The sequence below is a fragment of the Chelon labrosus genome, assembly GCF_963514085.1.
Source record: "Chelon labrosus genome assembly, chromosome: 3".
Classification (NCBI taxonomy): Eukaryota; Metazoa; Chordata; class Actinopteri; order Mugiliformes; family Mugilidae; genus Chelon; species Chelon labrosus.
This window is the reverse complement of record NC_140339.1, coordinates 20,834,879-20,857,370: the sequence shown is the minus strand read 5'-3', so window position 1 is coordinate 20,857,370 and position 22,492 is coordinate 20,834,879. Positions and strand designations below refer to the sequence as shown.

Sequence of the window (22,492 nt, the reverse complement as noted above, 5' to 3'; positions counted from 1 at the left end):
TGTGCCATATGTAAGAATATGCAACTACCAATTTACCAAGAGATCCAGGCTACGATTTAGCTATTTGTGATCTGCATTTGGAAAAATGTTGGTATTAAGGAGTCCTCTTGTCAAGACATATACTGCTACAACTTCCCCGGTTTCATTCGATTCATTTCCACCTCTCTCTCTCTCTGTATTTCGTAAACAAAAGCCTGTATTTAAAGCAAAATGGGCATTGTTATTAATTAATTATATGACAAAGAGTATTCGCCTATTCATAGCATGTCTGTGCTTCTAGCTAAATGCTAATATCAGAATGCTAACATGCTCAATTATTATATGGCTAACATCCTCTAGTTGAACAGACAGGTTTAGCATGTTAGCATGCTAACACTGGCCAATTATCACTGAACATAAAATGCACCTGTGGCTGAAGGGATGTCAGTAATTAATAATCAATTAATAATGAATTAATAGGTGATTCAGTGTTGAATAAGATTGGGTCTTTTCTCTCCTGTTACTTTCCAAAGCTGACAGATACACCACACCTTTTCCCCGCCCTGAGATCGGCCAGCTGTGCGGGGACGAGAGAAAAAGAACTTCACTCCCTAGTTCTCAACTTTTACTTTGTTACTATTTTTAGCACTTTTCATGTCAAATTAATGAACATTTCCCCAGAGAGACAGGGTGATCTTCATCAGATTTATCTCACTTTTCCTCTGAGCTGGCTGTTCGCGGTCAGAAAATATGTCTCACAATTTGCTTCTGAGCATAAACCGGCTGGTTTAGGATTTATCCTCTGTGGACCATGAATGTCTTTCCTTCTCGTCTCAGCCAACCCCACAGTCCTGCCACCAGCAAGTCTAATAATGTGTCTCTGTTGTCTCATAATGAACGTAGAAACATAGACGCTGCATTTGTTGCACGTGTTTAAAATGTACATTAAAACACCATAAAGATACAAATAATAATCTATTAACATATATTATTCTTAAAAGTAATAATTTGAAGAGCTAGTAATCATATAAACAAACTGTTGCAGTAAATCAGGAAATTAAACCAATTTGTAAGTTGCTTCTCCAAGGCTAATAGAAAGAGGTTTTATGTGTTTAAACATAAACCTGAAATTACCTGGGGGTATACTTGAATGATCCTGGAAGCCTCTAAAACTAAAACAATTTTCCTCAGTCCAATATCCATGAAAGTCAACGGAGAGTGCTTGCTCTTTTCCCGGATTCATCATCACACAGTAGTACTCATTCATACATGAGAGTTCTGTAAAGCACGGCACAGTGCTGCACTGTTGAATAACAAGGCCCTCACAGGGAGCAGCTGTAGTTTAGGAACCTTGCTCAAGAGCACATTTGTTATTGGGAGAGGGGAGACTTCATCTATATTTCATCAAGCATGCATTCAAAATGACATCCATCCTGCCACAAGGCTGCATCCACAACTGTTCCTGACTACCATTGTTTGAGAAGATGATTAATCGGACATTGTTCAAACAGGAGACAGAGCGAGACGAAATTAACCGAGAAATTTAAAGCTATACAAAGGTAAAGATTAAAGAGGGAAACCCCTGCTTTAGTGCGGGCAGCCTGACACTGACACTAGCTTGTAGCTTGGTGTACAGTCAATGGCAGATAACAGTAAACAACAACAACCATTTCAAGCCCGCTAAATCGAGCCCCGCAGGCGCCGTCTGCTCAAGGTAATTGGAAAGTTTAACGGCTAAAGGCTATTCTCTGTGTCTGATTGAAGCACAGACTGGGAACAAACAACCAATTTAATTCTCTTTCTCTCTCTCTCACCTCCTCTTTCCACTTTAGTGCTGCCTACAAGGATTATTGCCTCTGCTTCCATCGTGTATTTTCAGTGTATGTCCTCCTTTCTTTTTTCTTTCTTGCTCTCTCTCCTTCCTTATGTTTTTTTTTAATCTTCCAACCCCTCCATCTTTTTTAACAAACTGGGGAGCAGGAAGATGTGTTAAGAATCAGCTGGATCATAATCAAGCCTTTTTTAGAAATACTACAGTACCAGCTACATAACAACTGCAGTGAAATCCGCCATCGAGCCAGACTGGAGACCGCAGCTTAAATGTCATCCCTGTTCGCGTTTCACCTCCTGCCTTTTACAATGCTTGGACACAATAGACTCACAGTCCTACTTAAAACACACCAACCCACACACACATACAGAGTTCTCTTCTTATCCTATCTTTGGCATTAGTCAGCCTCTTAACCTATATAGTTAAGCTAGGAATGCAGACACATGCACGCGCTAATTTTGCAGGCCGCCAGAGCAGTGTATAGACCAGGAATGCCATTACAGTACTTGTAAAACATGAACGACTGACTGGCACTACTTTTGACCCTAAAAGGCATTTGAGCTGGCACACACACACACACACAGTGTACAGGGCCACTGCACCTTTGTGCAAGCAACTATAGTCACCTCTTCCCACACGCTGTCTACATCCCACTCCTCTACACTGTTCCCCACATCTGCATATTGAGCTTGCTGCATGCTTTATAGCTAGCAGTATAGACAGTAGGGTAGTGAGGTAACTTTTACAGACAAAAAGCTGCAGGCCTGAAACAGATCCACCATTAGGGCTGTCAGGTCCATGACATTTTTGTTCATAATTAAATGTCAAACAAAAATTGGTATTAACAGTTTAATTGTCCTTGTCAATCTTCTGCAGCGTTTTTTTAATGCTTGTTTTTTTCGACACTCATTTCTTATAGACTCATCTCCATATTATAACTGTTGGTGGCCCTAATTCTCCCCTCTGGTGCTATTATACTATAGCAGAGGGTGAGAGGCACGGATTATACAATAATTGTGGCAAAGCTATTCATCATTAAAAGAAACTATAGACCATGTTCACAAAAAGGCAGTTCTCCCTAGGACACAGTCAGAGAAGTTCTACATAGCAGAGCAATATTAGTTTTCTGTGGTTTAGGTGTAAAGCCAAGTGGAGTGAAATGTGCAAAACATTCGGCATCTCTCTCAAGTTCCAAGGTATAAAAAAAACACAGTAAGAATTTTTAGCTAAGGAGCAAAAGGCCATCTCTAACAATTGCGTTGTCATTTGTCAGATGCTGAAAATGTCACCGTGTCATCTCAGATAGCTTTGAAGGCACAGAATCACATATGAGTGAGCTCATACTCTGTAAATAAACCTGCGGCAAGTACTGCACTGCAACAACGCTGCAGGGGGCTGTATATTCTGTGTGTTTGGGTGTGTGTGTGTGTGTGCGTGTGCGTGTGACAGCAGAAAACAAATTGATCCTCTTTCCTCTAGATGCCATTTCAAGCTTCTTTAGTTTCATCTGTATTGTGCAGACGTAGCATGATGACTTCATACCTGGCTTGGTATTCATGCCACACAGTTACACATCCAAACATCAGCATCGAGACTAAATGCATGAACATACCTGACACATCCACCTGCTCTTAAAGCAGAAGATAAACAGAAAGGTAGAAGAACATCCTACACACATATTTTGAATCTGAAGTCATACATTTGATTTTAAGCATTATTTATACACATACACTGACACACCAACAGACACACATGTACTGGTGTCATTATTGTTCTAATGTAACCCTCTACTCTTGATTACAATGTAATCCATTGAAGGAACAACGCCCAAATAAATTGCCCTTACTTTGCAAGTGCCCCTACTTTGAAAGTTGAAAACTTAAAATAGTTTCCACAAAAATAAAGTACAGACATGCACACACACACATCATCTGCGTCACTCACACCTCAGCCTGTCAGGAGATTTTCCTTGTGGGAGATGCTGAAGATAGATGTGTTATGTGTGACTATGTGATAGCCTGTGACGGTGCGGGTGTTTGCATCAGTGGATGCGCATGCTCCTGTGTGATATATCAGCTTATGACAGCAGGTTGGCTAATGTTAGAAGTGTGGTTAGCAGGTCTTCAAATAAACCCCTCAGCGAGCGAGACTTCACAGTGTCACCGGGTGCTGGAGCTGGCACCTGCTGTCGCTGGAACACTGGAACGTTTTCACTTTTAATCTTGGCTCACGATGATGAAACCGCAAACTTTTCAAAGTCTGAGAAAAGACAGTGTCTGAGTCGGAACGGCACATTTTGCTAGACTGACAAGCAGAAAGATGCACGCATACATTATTCACAACTTACTATATAAAACAATTTTTATATTGTCACGGTCATAGGTGTGTATATGCACATATAGATGTCAGACTGTGGTGCTGTGGTCCAGGACAGACACACAGAAGAGATACCTGCATAACTACTGTACTCTACATATTTCTATATTGTGGACGTGATGGAGAGGCAGTTGCCATGGTAGCTACAGACCTCATGGCAGCAGGTGCTGTTGCCACCTTTTCCACCATCCAGCGTACACGTGTTATTGGTAAAGCACATGCACACATGCCAGTTCATTTGTGTGTTTTCATGTGATCCTCAGGGTGCCTTGATTGTGTGCATGTTAGTATAATTCTGTGAGTATCTACACAAGCTGTTGTGTAGCGTGTGTTTGGGCGTGTGCACCCATGCATGTGATTTGCCTGTTACTGCATTATGTTGTCTGCGTGCTAGAGTGAGGGGTATGTTTGTTTTAGTCGGTGGGGAAGGCAGAGGTGCTATAAATGCAAAACTAGTTTGTCTTTGTCTTTGCATTAATTGGTGAAAGGTACGTTAGCAACTTTGCTTTATTCCAGTATTTGTATCCTCATATTTGCCAGTAGTTTTGTTTTAATTAGAGTGAATGAGGTAATATAGAGATACAGGGTTGACGCATTCGTCCCAGCTCATGTCTTTATATTACATGGTGAGTCTTTTAAAGAAATTTGAATAAGTTTCAATATTCCCTGTATTCCTTTCCTTTAATCCATCAATTATGTGCGTTAAGTTATCAAGTTTGCAATTAATGCACACTGACAATCTGAGTTACCATCTGTTGTCTTTTGGAACTGGTAAAGCTTTTTTTCAGCTTCTCTGGCTCTTTATAAACAGGTTACACGCACAGAGACAGTGTGTTGACTGGGGCTGCCTACTGGCTGGGGGAGTTAGTCTAATTAAGTGTGTCCGCTCTGGGTCAGTGACAGTAATGACGATGATAGCACTATTAGAGGAAACGGTAGCTCCTCCTTTTCCCTGCTGTTCCTCAGTCTCTTTTTTTTTTTTTCCTCTAGATTTAAATCTTTCCTCCTTTTCTCTAGAGCCTGGTGTAGCCACGTGTGGACACATTTTAGTTTAAAACCAGCACGGGGAGGACAGTATTGTGTTTTTGGGCAGTCCTCACAATTACAAAGGGCTTTTTGTAGGTCAAAACTCGGATTTAGGGTTAAGGTTTAGGATGAGAGGGGTTTAGTGTGAGGACAAGAAAAAGTGTCTGAAAGAAAAAAGAAAACATAAAAAAAGGGATATTTTGGGATGTTGGCTACAACTCCATTACTTTTATCCCTTCAAGATCTTCATGAGCTTCTTCCAGCTCATCCCAACGGAGAGGTGCTGCTTTAGATTTATACACTGCTTTTTTACTTTGACACACAGTCACCTTCATGACATTGTGCCTTATCTTACAGACAGCATCCATCCAGTAGAAAAAGGCTGGTGATGGTCGTATTGACACGCACATGGTTAGAAATAGCTTTAAAACTTCCTATTGTTCTTTGGAGCATGTTAGAATCCATTTAAGTTTAACACCAGTAAATTTGAACTAAATATGTGTCCCTTGAAGAGACTTCCCCATCAGATGAATTAAAATATCTGCTGATCTTTGTTATTTTCACAAAATATAATACTAGGTGTCGTGATGGTGTGTATGTGTGTGTGTGTTTGAGGATGGGACTGACATAAACCTAGTTTATTCTTCCGTTCAGCCTGCGTCAGCATCCCTCCCTCCCTCCACACATATATCCTTCCATCCACACCGTCTTGCTGTTATTGATGAAGCAACCTCTTTATATGGTAATGTCTTTCACACCTGAAAGGCATCAGGAGGACATGATCATCCTCTCTCTCTTTCTCACACATGCACACACACGCGCACACAAAATTGCTCTAACTATATATATATGTTGCATACACACAGTTGTACTTCTCGCCAAAAACAGACCCTAACGTGTTATTATTCACATGAACTCCTTAGATTTTCACCCTCTCCCTGCCTCTCACCTTCACCCACACAGCTATGAGGAACCCATTAACACTGATGGAGATATGTATGCCGCTCACATCTGTCACACGTCGCTGCCGTGGCAACACCAGCTGCCGTGGTTACCAGAGGCCTGCCTCTGTGGTGTTATGGGATTTGGTTATTACAGCATAGCTAGCTACCTGTGAGCACAAATATATTCCTTTGAGTACTGATTGCTGAGCAATGATTCTCCACCATTTGATCTGAGAAGTACACCAATTACAGGCTAATTATTGGTTGTAGGCGACAATTAGCCGATGACTGGGATTAGTTAAACTGATTATATCCACAAGTATATCAACGCCACTTGTTTTTTTTGTGAATTGGAAAGGCATCTGAGACAGCAGAGAGATCAGTAAGCTCTGAACTTCCAGTTCACCTGATGATCAGATAAATTTAACAAAATCTTTTGATCTGATTGGGCTTCAGACTCAGTCGGCAGTGTTTCTGCATCTAACTGAAAGAATAGCGCCTTTGGCAGTTTGTCATTCTTTAAATTTGGAGAACAACAATTCTGCCAGGTACTGCAATATATGTGATTAGTGCAGCCCATTGTGACATCCACTGGTGCAATATCTGCCAATTATATTTAGAAGTATACGTGTGCCTGCATTGGTTTTCTCTTGGAGCTGCAGTTTCCTCCCACAGTCTAAAGCAATGCTTGTTAGGTTAATTGGTGATTCTAAACTGTCTGTAGGTGTACAAGGGAGAGTGAATGGTCATCTGCCTCTTCGTACATTATTTCCCTGTGATAACACCACTGTCTTGTCCAGAGAGTACTCTGTCTCTCAATGTCCCCAATGACAGCTGGGATAAGCCCTACCCCACCAAGCTGTCATAGATAATGGACGGATGCACAGAGCTACAATTGACAGCTGTTGTTGATGAAATTGACTAATTACGTGACCTGCTGGGTCCACACAGACAGAAAGTCTTACACATTCTACACATTAAGTTAACAACAACTACTGAGCTTGCCTGACAACTGGCAAACTCCATCTGCCGGTGAAGACTGTGTGATACAGCTGAAAGCTCTCATAAGGGAAGTGGGCTCTGTGCTGTGACTGTAGACTCATTCTTACAGCGCTGTAGAGGCCTCATTCTAAGATGACTATGCTTATATAACCTTTCAAGAACTACTATTTTCAAGACACATAAAAAAAAGTTGTAAAGTAATGGCATATGAAAAAGTCACCAGCAGTTACTAAGTAATGCTAACACTATGTCGTGTCAAATTTGTCAGCAATAAAGGACGTGTGTTCCTCTGAGACTCAACACAAACTTGAACTCAACCCATGATTATGTTCCGCGATTACTAATATCATTAGTGAGCATCATTTAGAGCCGCAGTTATTCAGTGATGGTACAAAATGTTGATGTATTCTGATGATGACATTATAGTTATCTTGATGATGATGATGATGATGATGATTAGTAGTAGTAAAGGTAATAGTAGTAGTCAGCAAATATAACGATGAATACAATTAATGTGTACATTGTATGAAAGTGAATCAGACAGTGGAGCTGGTTTGTTTATCATGGTCAGCAGAGAGCTGTTTTTAGATATGAACTTTCCAAAGAACTGTCTGCGTTTGTGGTAACAGAACAAGGAAACCATATACACGAAAGTAGCCCTGGCATATATCACTGTACTTTAATAGTAAATACCTTAATAAATGTGCTTTTATAATGTGCATTAAAGTTACATATCTATATACAGCAGGAGCTGATGACACTGTTTAATCTAGAGTCACATCTTGGCAGACACATCAGTGGGTCTGCTAATGCAAACATTTTAAGTGCCCATACCATATTTTTATCTACAAGAAACTCTTAACAGTGAAGTACTCTATAATTCACAGAACATGTTCAACCTGACAGAAGAAAGTGCACATGAAAGTAATCTCAATAAATCTCAAGTTGCCAGTAAGAGGTCCCGGGGGAGCGAATATATTCACAAACATGTCCTTCTTTGGCTAAATTTTTATGTCTCATGTGGAATTGTATATGTTTCACTTCATAAACATAGATGGTTTAGACTTTCAGTTGATCTGAAACAGACACTTTAGCCCGTGAATAAAACACACACACATGCAGTGACCCACTTTCCCAAGCTGAACTGGACCAACCCGAAAAAACAGATCCCCCTCCATCCATTTATGATTCGGGCGTGGATATAAGGGATGAATACACAGATGCAGACAGACACACACATACAGCCACAGCCGTAGAGCAGGGACAGAGGCCTTAAGTGATTACAGATGTGAGGCCAGATGTGCTTTTGAGTCCTGCGGTTACAAGTGTGCACGCATGTTTTGCGTGTGTGCGTTTAAACCTGAAAACATACTCCGCTCATTCTAATCCCTGAAGAGAGCGCTCGTTCCTCTGCACGGCTGCCCGTGCTGCCCCAGGCAATGTGACCTGCCTGTCCCTCTCACTCCAGCCGACTGGGGACCAGTTTCAGCAAAATGAGCTGGGTTTTAATTTGAGGACAACATTTAAGTCACATTGGAAAGAAAAACCATGCTTTAAACAGTATGTTCATTTATGTGTGCTATATATTACTCCTCCGTTCTAAATCCTTATCTAAACTCTCATACCTCCCCTTGAATAATTTAGTACATACTGTACATGAAGGGCAATCAGCATAAATAACAAAAAAAAAAAAAAAAGTCTGTTTTCACAGTCACATTGTGAGGACACTTGTATGGAAAAACAGAAAGTCCCAGTGTTATAAAACATTAAGTTTCAAGGTAAAGACTTGGTTTAAGGTTTGGATAAAGTCAGATAAGTAGTGTTAAATCCAGGGAATTCATGTAAATAAGTTTAATGTCCTCTGAAGCAATAGAAACCCAGCTCAGTGTGTGCTTGTGGCCAGCTAGGGTCAAGCATGACCTGTCATGTATTCATATCCAAAGGAAAAAGACACTGTAGGTGTGAATGTGTGGTTGTGTGTGTGTGTGTTGGGGGTTATATCGGTCAGAGGATGTGTGTTTGTATTCTAGCTGTGTGGGGTCACATATGTCCCAGTGTCCTGTGGGAATAACATGGGGTCTCATGCTGACAGTACATCAGGAACACACACACACACACACACACACACACACACACACCCACACACACACACACATACCAGGAGCTGCTGCTCTGGCACATTTGGTGAAGTAGAAGGATTATTAGGTCACATTGCTTCACCAAGGACATGAGTTCAGCGTTTCCTTGACACAGAACACCTGTGTATTTCAGTTCACTCTTATTAGAGAAGAAAAAAAGAAAAACAGACAGAAAATCCTAACTGGTGAAAATAACTGGAGTGCGCAATTCTTCAGTAATGACCCAGAAGTATTTTTAAGCACGGAAACTAACGTCTTGGATAACATTAGCAACTTAGTAAAAATAGGCTCAAAGTCAGAGAGCTGGACAAAGATTGAACAGGACTGCGCATATTAATTTGGGGTTTAACCTTCAACATGTTGTTTCTGTTGAGTTCCTGCAGTACCATTAAAGAGCCAGTTGACATCTTGTTTAATTTATCTGACTCGTTATAAAAGCAAATGAAATGGTTTTAATGCAGTATGTCAAGTGTGTTTACTCAAGACAATCTCATATTATCTCACTACTAAATTAAGAAATCTCTGTGTTTGGCCTTGTGTGTACCCGTTCTTCACTTTTCTGTACAACTGTTTGTCCAATCTATTTCACATTTGGCAGCAGTATTGCTGGGGACCCAGATAAGTGCAGTGTCAAGTTTAAAGGTGTTTGGCCAAGCAGTCGTTATAGTTTGGCTAAAAGTTGTTTTCTGTCAGGCGTCCACAGCAGTGTCTACATTCTCAGGGTGGCACTCACAGAACCTTGACAACAGTTTTCAAGTACTGTATTTCAATAAATCAAGATACAATTTGGCTCTTTCAAAACTGGCACCAGTTGAATGCCCACTGCACTCTTGGACAAGGCTTTGTCAGCAGAACGCAGCCCACTTACTGCAGCTCATACCATCTTTGGCTTGTTGTTTGCATGAGCGGTTCTCATGATTTGGCATGTTCTGAACGGGCACTGCACTAGTACGAAGAAATCCCTAAACAACAACAAAAAGAGGTGGCGTACAGTACGCCAACATTCATGGAAACCACTACGTTCATGATCTGACCCTCAGCCAGCTCATAAACACAACATAACATATGTAAGTATACATGTCAGAGGCACATGTTTGCTCTTCTGAGTGTAAAATTACTGACAGTATTCAGTGTACTGCACGCACAGTGTGTGCAAAGTTCAGTCTCACATTTTCTCGTTAATATTTTGGAGTTTGAGTCAGCCAAGCACACATAGACAGTCAATAAAAACTCGAGTCATGAGAGATGTTTTGGACTGTGAGGAAGATTGGTTTTAGCCTGGTTTTGGTTTAAAGTACTTATGACGAAAAAACTGTTGTATGCAGCTACATTTTACATAAAGACATAGAGTACCTACACTATTTATAATACTGTACATTGCTTATTCAACACAATTCAAAAAAGTTGACCAAATCGGGAAGCTTTAATTAGCGTGAACTAAACCGAACCTCACAAATAACACTTTAATTAGTGGGCCACCAGCTGACAGTCAAAGCTAACCCCCACAGTTCCCAACAGTTTCCAACAACCATCCACCGCTGTTGCAGCATCAATGTCCTGTACTGTAGTCCAGTATCTGCCTCTCTCACTAGCTGCACTTTATTAGCCCTGTGGTGCATAATGTGTGCTCATTTGTTACCAATTAACTCAAAGCCTGATGTGTGGCCCACTGTATTCATCAGTAAAAATCAGCCAGCTGCAGCAAAATAACATCAAACCCAGAGGCAACGCGTTTAAAAAAAATATGCAGAGTTAAAAGCCCTGCCAGGAGGATTTGTGGTATGTTAATTCATGGTTTCTATGTGCATAACCGCTCTCTGTGAGCCAAACCAGTGTCAACACAAAAACATGATTATTTTTTCTGTGTTTGTTTTCTGTAGTGCAACTCTAAGCTTTTCTTAGCTCGGGAAAAAGGCATACTGTTGAACACAGGCTTCTTTCACTTATTAATCATAAGTTAGGAGTAGAAATAACAATACAAAACATGACAACAATACACAATGATACATTTACATACCACATATTTTATCCTAAATCAAACTGCAGCACTCTGGGACTCAAAGTGCTGCATATTCTGCTACTGAAAATCAGTAGACTAATGAAAACTGAACTGATTATTTGGACAACCCACAAAAAAAAGGAATCACCTGTCAAAGCAAATTGAAAAAGGCAGCAGTCCATATGGATTAATAACTGCTTTAAGAGGTCAATCCATCACGTTAATTCCCTCAAAAGGAGAAAAGCAATACAGAATAAAGTGAGCTCATTGATTTGGTAATATGATCCATCAGTTAAAACTGGAGGATAAAAATTTTGTTTTAGGCACTCTTTCAGTAAATGATCAACAGTTTCACATTCAAAAATGAGCCCAAATCCCAAAGGCTGTTCGGTTTCTCCTCTTTCTCATAGCTGGTCAAATGGATGGTTGGACAAATTACAGCATCCTTATGATTTATGACAACAATAACTCTGACGACACAGCAACTCAGTAAGCAAGGGAATGATTAGGAGCCTGGTCTTTCATGAGCAACCAAGTTAATAACTCACTGTCCAAATGCCACAGTTAATGAAGGAGCAAGTTATTTTTAGATGCTGTGCTACTGAGCGTAACCAACTCGCCGCTGCAGATCAGGTAGTACAAAAACATGCTGGGGATGATTCATACACACCTACAGTAACTCACAGGGAGGAGGGAATAATCATGTTTTTACCTTGCTGGAGTAAGGTCCAGGGATGAGCAGTTTCAGTGCTTGTCGTTTTAACTCTGTCAGCCGGGCACTGCAGTTCTCACACCATATACCTCTTTCACTACCAGGGGAACTCCCACTGCCCGAGGCTGGTGATCCTGTACCAAATCCCGGGGAGCCGCCTAAAGACCCCGGCGATCCTGTCCCGATCCCTGGGGAAATGGTGCCTGGTGATCCAGAGAAGGATCCCGGTGAAGAGATTCCTGAGCCTGGGGACGGTGTGCCCGTGGAGCTGGGCATTGAGCCAGCACCCTCTGGGGCGGGGCGTGTGCTGGAGCGGGTGGTATCTTCGTAGGCCTTTCGGTACCATGTGTCTGGGAAAATGGACGCAGATTTGGTCGGGGAAGTGTCAGGCATCTGTGAAGTATTACAAAAAGGAGTGAACGTTTAATAATGGGCCTTTTCACTGCAGACAGTGTGAGATGCCATGGCAAGAAAAGCATAATATGTCATAAAAAAGGGCCAACACTGGAAATATGTGCCTTGATGAGTCTGCCCACACAGCAGATTGCACTGGGATGAGACCAGAATCATGAGGAGAGGTTGAGAGTACCAGGCCTGTATCATGGAAATTAAAAGTCAAGTTATTTGCATTTTGCCTGCAAAGCAAAATAACGTTCATTATTGTCGGCCTATGTTTGGCAGGTTGTTGAATTTAACAAATCATCAAATATTTCTCAAAAACAAATCACCCTGGCTGAAAAAATATCTGCCAGTGGATCAATATCTTAGTCTGCATGCAAACAAATGATCAGCGCAGGGCTATAAAGGCAGTCACTTCGATGCCAATAACACACAAAGGCAGTGGGGTTCCAGTGAGTAGTCTAACATTAGGACTTGGAAGCAAATGGTCCAGTTAAAACCCTATAAAGAGGAGGCAATATTAAACAATTTACTGAGACGGTGTGAAGTCAAGGCAGTCAACAAACTGGATGCTTCTATTATCTGCTAAAAAGGATCAAGTCCGTGTTGACCTGTGTTGTTTTGCTCCACTTAGCCAAAAGGGAAGATCAAATGAGCCGCAAGGAGTGGAGAATGTGATCTTTTGTGGCTGGGTAAATCCAGTCAGAGAACAGAGCTATTGATGTGGCGGTGACTGAAGAGGTTGGGCACTACTGTGATCCCTCGCAAGGGCTATAATAAGGCAGCACTGAGTAGACTGATAGGTGGGAATGCTCAATCATCTCCAAGTGAAGAGGTGGGTATAATGTGACCAAGCCCTGTGTAATAAATTAAGGCTAATTAGTGTGTAGGTGGTAGGCAGTGACACAGGTGTGAGTGTAATACCTGATTTAGCAGCCTGGTCCTCGGTTAGTGATAATTAAGAGGAACTATCAGTGAAAAGCATGCTGCTGTTGTGACACCAGTAAGCAGTGATGTGTGAAGTGTGATCTTCAGAAAGCAATCAATCACCAGCATGGACACAAATCTAATGAGAGCTTCCATCAGTCATGTCACACTGGAAGGGGAGCAAACAACAGTTTCCCATTCAACTGTTGAGATGAGGCGCATGCAGCACTGAATGGATGATACGTTTTTTATGTTATTCGCAGGCTTATTTGGTAACAGTGGAGAGTCCACCCCATCCGCTGCTGGAATGAATAACCTACCCCATATTTTCTGCTCCGGCTGCTCACAGACCTCTCCTTAGTCCCCGACAGTGAAGTCATGTTGGAGGTGAGAGGAAGGGGAGGAGGAGAGGAGAGCAGGAAGAACCTCTGGTGCCGCTTCACATTCAAAAAGAAACCACCGGATCGATTTCAATTAACTACACGCCCCTGCAGTTTGCTCTTCTCAGACTGGAGGTAACGTCAAGCCACTTCCAGGCGCATTTGGAAACCGGTTACATCCCCATTACGCAGCCGATTGACAAAAACAAATATCCTAAGCGGTTTTCTTTTTCTCCACGGTTTGTTGCGTCTAAAGAACCCCCCTCGAAGCACTTCTAAAAACCAGACTAAGAATTCACACAGGTCGTGCTAGAAAGCAGACCGCTCCCTGTCAACAGAGAGATCTCTGCGCTGAATGAGGCTCTCTGTTCAGCAGCGCTGTGGACTGGCACCGCACTCAGCCCTGCCTCTCTCCATCAGCTCTGCGTCTGAGGCTGGCCAGGTGAAACAAAACGCCCCGGCATAAATTCCGACGCACGGCTCGGGTCTCCTGGGCTAACGACAAGGTTACGACTCATTAGATCACGTGAGATCTGACTGATGCAGACCACAGCTAGGAGCCAGTTCCTCGTTGTTTTACTTAGAGTGTTACTATCCGTACCCTCCTGTTGACTTCCCGAGGCTGTGCGCTCTGCTGAAGCCAGCATTGGACTGAAGAGACCGGAGAGAGGCGCACATCTGGATGAGGGCGGGACCAACCTGCCCCTCATCAACCTCAGGCCAATACACATCCAGGGGTCCCGGCAGACTGGCAGGTGGACTGCTGCTTGTTTGAAGTATTTTATTTATTTATTTATTTTTAATTACGTTTTAGATGGAGATTTATAGCATTAGGCTACTTTAGATTAATGTTAATCTAAATGTTAATGTCAATTACAGCTACACTATAATTCAAGTGGCTTAATGTGGACTTAAACACATGGAGAAATGCCACAATATAATTACATTTAGAGAAAAATATTTCTAGGTTAATTGATTTCTTAAAATGATAAAAGTCCAAATAAAAATAGTAAATAAATAATACATAAAAAACAACAACACAAAAACAATCCTTCGTAACAACCCTGAGAACTTCCTCTTTTACGGAAGAAAAAATACTTCCTTTATTTAATTGCAAAAGAGCTCATCTGCCGTGACATTGTACCACAATGCCGTGACCCGGATTCGAACCGGGGTTGCTGCGGCCACAACGCAGAGTACTAACCACTATACGATCACGGCGAGCTACGATGAGCCGATGACGCAGGACGAGAAAAACCATTGAGTGACTGGATCACGTTGGACGAAAGCAGCGACTTCCACTGTGGGTATCACATGGCTCTACACAAGTCATTTTTCTTGACCGACACTTCGCTTTGCAAACTTGCAAAACTCCTCCCAGTCGAAAAAGCAGGGTCAAATGGCTGCATGGCCTTCAAAATAATTAAGTGTTTGTGTTTCATCTGGTTGAGGAAAAGTTCTCCAGGACTGAACACCATCCGTTTGGAGGAGTGTAAAAATCAATGCATGAGCAACAATGTTTGTGTATTTGTAATGGAAGAGACGTTTCTGTATTAAAAGTAACTGCCGCGTTTACAGGATCCGAGGACTGTGCGTAGTTGAGGAGTGGTTACACAGTGCCCTCTGCTGTTACCACAAGGGTATTACTGGAGAAACCAGACAGCTAGCCTCTGAGGCGACACGTAGTAGGACACGTCATGCTAATGCCAGTTTTAAGTCTTCATGGAAATGTACACTGTTAGCCTGCCATTTAAAGTCCCAATAAATAGCAAAAACATCTCTGAAGTTAGCATTTGAAAATAAACAACAATCATAATTTGGTCTGTTAAACTAATGTACTGTACAAGTTTTGACATACTAACTGACTAAGAATAAAAGCACAGGTGTAAATAAATGTAGAAAATGGCTGAATTCCATTTTGCAGCTTCAATTTCAGGATCCCGGTATAGTCTGTGTGTGTGTGTCGGCTTACCACAATACACACAATGGTGTGTCCTGGTATAAGGGAAAATGTTTGTTCTTAAGGGAAATAGTGTTGAAACAGAGACTAATCATGTAAGGCTACAGATGGTTGGTAAGCACAAAAACATGAACTAGTTGAATGTCAGTATTGCTTGTGGTATATCCTATATTTAAATAAGGAGTTTCATTGATAGAGAATGTTAAACTGTTTAAAAAATGTCCTTCAGTTACCGAAGTTTTATGTTTGGCAACACAACTGTTGTCAACAAAAGTTGACAAGTTTTGCTTGTGAGTTGAGTGAAATAAACATAAAGAGCAGCTGGCAATAAGTTGTATAAAGTTGCAGATTTTGGTTGAGGAAAATATCCCCAGAATTTAGAATTTCAATTTTAGAGGAAGAAGGTAGTAAATAAAAGGAAGTATGGCTTGGCCTTGCAGTTGTAACGCCCCACAGAAATGGAAAACAACATCTGTCAGTTTAATCTTGTGAAAATATAATACTGTATGAAAACATGTGCACTGTATTATAGGAGATTTAATAAGAGATAGTAGGCTGAAATGTGATGTAAAGCGGCTACTGAATGCACGTAAGAGTGGAAGATTAAATAAAACAAAGCAAATAGATTTACTGAATTATTTAATTAACATTTTACTGCTCAAATTTGCATCTAAAACCCTCCTGTGACCATCTCCCGCTTGCGCCTCAAAACGTTTCCTGGTCATAATTTGCGGCCATGTACTCCTCTCCAGTAGGCGGCGCTGCATCTTTAAATCTGTCAAAACAATCGAGTAATAACAACAAACTAGTGTAGTGGTAGCGCACGACGAATTACTTTCACTATTGATGTTTTAGAAAAATTGTTATTCATAAGCTTTTTTTTTTGGTCAGAAATTATCAGCTTTGTGCAGCGGTGTTCGTGTACAACCCCGATTATGTCCCGACTGTTTACTGAAGCTGGTAGCTAACTGTCCAGACAAGAGTGATTTTTTTTAAGGTGAGTGGCTATTTGTGGCTAAATGGGTGGTGGTTATTTCTTCCGACTTGCACAGAGCAACGTATTTGTACAGTTTCAGCTTGTAACCTGGAGTTTAACTGTCGCTTTGCATGTTTTGGTTGTGCCTGTGTTTTCCTGTAACTATACTGTTGCGCCGAGTAATGACATTAACTGACAAATAACTCCCATTAGGAACCGCCCAAAATCCTCAGCTAATGTTTTATGGCACGAAACGTTGTACTAACAAACCACTGATTTAATGAGTGTGTTTGTTTACCGTCTGACTGTTTACACAAACAATGACGGTTTTTTTTTTAGCTTGTTTGCTAGCAAGCTGTTAGCGTCTCGCCCCTCTCCTATTTTGGACTGGGTGAGTTATTACCGTGCTAATCCGTGACTTTATGGTGGTTTGTCTTTGCGTTTGCAGACAGCTGTTGTTATTTTTATTTAGGCTTTCTTGTCTGCATCACAACATGCTTCCCCGCATATTCGTGAATGCAGTGTGAAGATGATAAGTGTCGAAATGTCCTAACGTTTATGGCTAAAGTACGGCCTACTAGGAAGGGCCTTAATGTTGTGGCTTGATTGACCAACATTTAATTTCTTTGCCCTTTTTGCCCTGCCTTGCAGCTTCTAAGTATTTTGCGTTGTTGACAGTCCTGGCAGCTCACTGGAACTCAAAGGGAATCTTTCCAATGAGAGGAATACACGAAGTCATACAACAATGAGAGGTAACAGAGCATCATTTCACCTCTTTCCTTCTAGGAATATAAAAGCTTTAGAGATTCAACATCAGTAATGTGAATGATCTTTCAGGGGCACCTCGGAAAACGAGAAAAAGGGTACTGAAAAAGAAAACCCCAGAGGAAGTCAGCCCAGACAACGTTTCATCTCCAGCTACAAAGGAGTCAAGCGCTGAACCAGGCTTTGCCATGGTTGTCCACTCTGCGAGTTCCTTGCCAAGTACTCCAAAGAGACGCAAGGGACAAAGAGGACACAAACCAGAAGCCTGCCTGACTTCCACGCCAGTCCACAGCTCCTCCACTGACATCCTGTCCAACATTTCAAACTCCCCTCCGGATGTGAAACCGTTGGACTTTGGATACACCGAAATCATCACTCAGTTAAAGGTGCGATCCGAAGTTAAAGCAAATACTGACAAATGTTGTTTCTGCATTTTGAGCTTACACATTTTCACGTTACTTTATGTGACTTTGTTCCTGTGTCTACTGTTGTAGACGTCAGCGGTCGATTCACCAACCTCCAAGATAAAATCTTCAAGCAGACATGAGAGGGTTCGTGAATCCCATCCGAGACAAGTTAGACAAAGGATGTCAAAGGAAAAAACACAGTCCTGCAGTACAACAAACGGTCCTCCAGCCAAGTCCCGGCGGGGCAGGAAACCCAAGGCTGAAACTGGGGATTCAAAACATGATCCCGCTACCCAGTCGTCCGAACGCTCCAGACCAAGATTTGAACTGGCGAAGCCTGATGTAGAAGGTGGCTTCATGTTTCTTTCTGTCTCAACAAAACAAAATTTTCAGTATTTTTTCTGTCTCACAATTTTTCTGTCTGAAATGTGTTGTGTCTATGTTGTTTTATATCAGCTAGAATGCTACTTTATGAGCGCAAGTAAGAATCCATGAAGGATTAATAAAATATTCTGATTCTGATTGATGCTAGTGCTTGTAGAGCAGAGAACATTTATCAAAATAATTCACGTGAGCAAACTCATCTGCTCTAATTCAGTGTTATTGTTTTCCCCCCCGTCTTCCAAAAAGAAGAGACTGCACTGTCGTCAGATCTGTCAATAGAGCTGAGTCGCGACGACGAACAGCTACCGCCATTTTCCTTCGAGGAAGATGAAGAAAGTGATGAGGAGGAGGAGGAGGAGGAAGAGCTCCCAAGTTTCTTGATGCAGGTGGACAAAAGTGAGAGAGACTCCATTGACGAGGACTAGATACCATCTGGATTGTGTGCATTTAAGTACTTTAAGTGGATTTTTTCTTTAAATGTGTGTCTTTCAGAGCCCCCGTCCATTATGGAAGGAGTGTTTGTGTGGTGCAAGTTCAGACAATATCCATTCTGGCCTGCATGGGTGAGTGCAAAAGATGTAGATTAGTGATTTGTTTTTAGTGATGGACAGATACACAGTTTCTCAGAGAATCTTGAACTAGTCAATGTTTTTGTTTAATCAGTGGCTCCAACACGTATTTTCAAATTAAAAATCAATTTTTAATTGTACAGCTTAAATTGATCAGTTAATCAGTTCAAACTAATTAATGCCGTGCTAACTGATGAAAACCAGAAAGCCCAAATTAAAATGGTTCAAAATCTTTAAAATGCTTTTAAATCTGTATTATTTTATTTTGCAGGTTAAAAATGTGTACCTTAAGCAGAAAAAAGCCAGCATCGTGTTCATTGATGGCTCAAATATTCAGCAAAAGAAAGGGTAGGAAAAACAAATCTGTTTTCTCTTATTGCGTTGTTGGATGATGCCTTTGTACCTTTAGTGAGAAAAGGTGTCATGCACCCTTATGGTGGCATCCGCCTTTGCAAACTGAGATATTTACACAAAACAATAATGATCCAAACTTATGGAGTTTTCAGTTTTATGTTTGTGTTATTAAAGGATTACTGTGGCTCTGAAATCCTTGAAGCCTTTTGACTGTGAAGAAGCTAATGAGCTAGTGGTAAGAACTCCTCATACATTTTCTACTGCTTCCTAAAAACAAGTTTTTCTTGTCAAATCGGTTGACTGTGTCTTTCATATTACCACAGCGTAAAGCCAAAGAAGAGTATGATGCCACAATTACTTGGGCCTTGGAACTCATAACAGACTACAGATTCCGAATTGGTATGTACTGTCCATTTGATACTTATGCAGACAGAAACATTATAGATTTAAACAACGTGATGCAACTGAAACAGTATAAATGTAGCAGTAGTAATTGTGTTTTTTCTTTGCAGCATGTGGCTCATTTTCCGGCTCCTTCATCAAGTACTTTGATCATCATATGAGTACGTTTTATCGATGATAATCGCATCAAATGTCTGCACACATGTGGTTGAACTTGGTTCTGACAGCACTCCTCACTGTTGGTCTTTGACTGCTCTAGGCTATCCAGTGAGGAGGAAGTATTCACAGGCCGCCTCAGAGGGACTTACTATTGCCAGCGACACAACAGAGGGGGCATGTGATGATCATCGGGACGACAGCTCCAGCGAACAGCAGGAAGACATCAGAAGTTCAAAGAGGCTGCTGCCGGACCGGACGCATGCTGCACACAACCGCGCTAATGAGAAGCTTGTGCATTTTATTGTCAAGCAACGCATGGTGGAGGGACACCTCTTGGTATGAAGAATTCTGTTGCAAAATTAGAAGCTGCTTTCTCAACACCATTCACTCTATGTTTCCCTATAGAAGTATTAATTTACTGAATTTACTCAGTTCAGTAAATACCTTCTGTGGGGTGACTTTGTAAGGAAAGAGCTAAAGTTGAGGAGACTAGCTGGCTCTGGTTGCCGATTTGGCCACTGGATCTTGCTGATCTCTCCTTTTAATCCTGTTTTTGCATGATAGAGGAGAGGACGGGCCAGAGAGAAAATAGGGAGATAAAAACGCTGTCGAAAGGTTAAAAGCAAAAAATGAAATGTAATTACAAAAATATACAATTGTATATCACAAAACATTTAAATAGTTCAAGTGTCTGGACAGAGCTAGGCCTTTGTGCTGCCTCTATTTGAGAAGCAAATACAGTCAATTTGAATGAGGAACCAAAGTTGAAGCCAAGTGTTTCCTTGCGGTAAATATTTTTAGGAACTCTGTGTTTGCTAGCTTTTCAGTCAACTGTATCACTCCCATTGTTCATCGCCCCAATCGCCTTACCCATAAAGTTGGGATAAGTTAGCTGGTACCCGCCAACTTCTCATCACCAAAGGGGTTTTTGCATCATTTTGCCCACATTACATGGACTATTGTCGCTATGACGGTGCTCGTCTCTACTGTGTGTACTCACCATCTAGTGGTGAGGTTGCAGACTGCAACCAACTGCATTTGGTTTGGTTTGTAGATGAGCCACTCCCACTGTTGATACAAAGAACTCACTCGCTCTCGAATGAAAACATAAATAAGATTACATTAAGATTACATTCAGTTTGGGCTAACACATCCCCATAAATCTAGTTAGTAATTTCACAGAGCACAGTCCGGGATTTCAAAGCAAATATATGGAAGAGCTATGAATATACTCAAAGTATCCTATCATATCATCTGTGTGAATGGACTTGTGTGTGTCCCAAGTATGCAAAGCATGAAAATATCTTTTCAGCAACTTATGAAAGGAAGCATTTTACTTTAGTCTGCTAAATATTTCTTTTTAATTTGACAGCGTTAGTCTCTGCCGTTGGGCAACTACTGACGTGTACTGTGTGATTTTAAAGGCTATATATGTAACACTAAAAAGAGCATACACGGGGGACTGACCCTGAACGAATAAATCCATCCCTCCTCAATCACTCAATCAACAGGCTGTGATTCATGGGCAGCAGCAGTCCAGATGGCTTCGCTCCTTTCTAAGTGCTAAACAAAGACGGATCGTCAACATATACTTGGAAGATGACCACCAGTTGGACCAAGTCTACCTGTACCTGAATGAGCTCTATGAATCGGCCGTGGCCAGCGCCCCTTGCCTGAATGGGGTGACGTTCATGGAGCGTGTTCCTTTCGTTCTGGATGTGCTTCTTCCTGAGGTGAGCTAAAGTTTTCATCAGTACTCTGGCATGTTTTCTTTGCAGTTCTTTTTTTCTTTCTTTGTTGTTAGATCATTGTCTTTCTGTGCAGGCCATCATCAATGCCATTGCTGGGGTGGATAACGTTTCCATAAAAAAGGCAGAGGAAAAGTACCTTAAAGGACGACGTGTGAGTAACAGGTAAGAGTCTGAAATGTTAAACCATTGAAAGGAATTGAAAGGGGATATTCAGTACTGAATTTGATTACAGATTGTTGTAATCAGTAATATATATATATATATATATATATTTTTTATTATTATTTTCAGAGAACGTGAGGAGTTTGACTTGATGATAGAGCGGCAGATAAGAGAAAGATTTCAGCATCCGAAGACAAAATCTTTGTTATTGTCTGACCCTGTTGGTTAGAAGACTGGAGATTGTAAAGATTGTTCAGTTTGTACTTTATTGAAATCTTGTTGTGTGCCTTGCAACTATAAATCACACTGCTCTGATTCAGGTATCTGAATTCTAAGCTTACAACGTTGGGTCGACAGCTGTTTTTTTAAAATGTAAAAATAATCTAATCAGTATCATAACTAACTTAATGTTGGTTTGCTGTTGTCAGCATGTATGTCGCCAAATATCTCCCAAAGCTTACATGTGTAATCATGAACTTGTTGTCAGTTGTCAGTTGTCAGTGTATGCCTTTGAATTACTTGGGCAAATAAATGTTTTATAAACCTTTTGTTTATTTGTGCTTCCTTACAATAAGGGATTTTTTTTATTTTTTAGTAACTGATGTTTTGTTTTGTTTTTTGACCATACAGTCAGCATTGATGGGGTGTTGCACACAGTTCCTGTTTTGTTTTTGTGCAATGACATTAAAAATAATCCAATGCAATTTAAGTGCAACTTCTTTTTTTCTTATAAAACTAAAAAGTCTTACACAGAGACAGTATATATTGTTTTCAGTGTGTTATCTTGGTTATTGAATAAACACATTAGGTCTGTTCAGTGGTCATGGTCTTTCATCCCAGTGGGTCCTTTATATATTGAAACAGCTTTGTTCAAAATCAGACCTGAAGGC

At 41.1% G+C, this 22,492-nt stretch overlaps 2 protein-coding genes across 4 annotated transcripts in view; one reads left to right on the top strand and one right to left on the bottom strand.

The window, feature by feature from the left end:
* kif26ba (kinesin family member 26Ba) overlaps positions 1–13,842 on the bottom strand; it is an 82,676-nt gene extending 68,834 nt beyond the window's left edge. Inside the window, exons 1-2 of the mRNA XM_084541011.1 lie at positions 13,654–13,842; positions 12,008–12,400 (exon numbers count right to left, since the gene is read on the bottom strand). Of these exons, the coding sequence (XP_084397137.1) occupies positions 12,008–12,400; positions 13,654–13,713 (453 nt within the window). The 5' untranslated portion in view covers positions 13,714–13,842. The remainder of the gene's footprint in view (positions 1–12,007; positions 12,401–13,653) is intronic.
* A 247-nt stretch (positions 13,843–14,089) lies between these two features.
* On the top strand, positions 14,090–22,415 carry LOC311485427 (PWWP domain-containing DNA repair factor 3A-like). 3 transcript variants are annotated; one of them, XM_084540824.1, is made up of 15 exons: positions 14,090–14,489; positions 16,565–16,670; positions 17,301–17,401; positions 17,487–17,800; positions 17,909–18,170; positions 18,452–18,601; positions 18,698–18,768; positions 19,046–19,122; positions 19,303–19,363; positions 19,452–19,527; positions 19,641–19,691; positions 19,790–20,025; positions 21,201–21,422; positions 21,514–21,602; positions 21,732–22,415. In XM_084540824.1, the coding sequence occupies exons 3-15, from the start codon at positions 17,395–17,397 to the stop codon at positions 21,829–21,831; spliced, it is 1,716 nt and encodes a 571-aa protein (XP_084396950.1). In that variant the 5' UTR covers positions 14,090–14,489; positions 16,565–16,670; positions 17,301–17,394; the 3' UTR covers positions 21,832–22,415. The 3 variants fall into 3 exon arrangements, with proteins under 3 accessions (XP_084396950.1, XP_084396951.1, XP_084396952.1); XM_084540825.1 differs by lacking the exon at positions 14,090–14,489 and adding an exon at positions 14,880–15,016; XM_084540826.1 differs by lacking the exon at positions 14,090–14,489 and having other exon boundaries at positions 16,452–16,670; positions 18,455–18,601.
* The last annotated feature ends 77 nt before the right edge of the window (positions 22,416–22,492 follow it).

What these genes read in the sequence shown, in the direction of transcription:
- LOC311485427 (XM_084540824.1), top strand. An exon ending in TGGATGTGCTTCTTCCTGAG is followed by an intron (nt 21,423 to 21,513) that starts GTGAGCTAAAGT and finishes CTTTCTGTGCAG; the next exon opens with GCCATCATCAATGCCATTGC. An exon ending in GGACGACGTGTGAGTAACAG is followed by an intron (nt 21,603 to 21,731) that starts GTAAGAGTCTGA and finishes TATTATTTTCAG; the next exon opens with AGAACGTGAGGAGTTTGACT.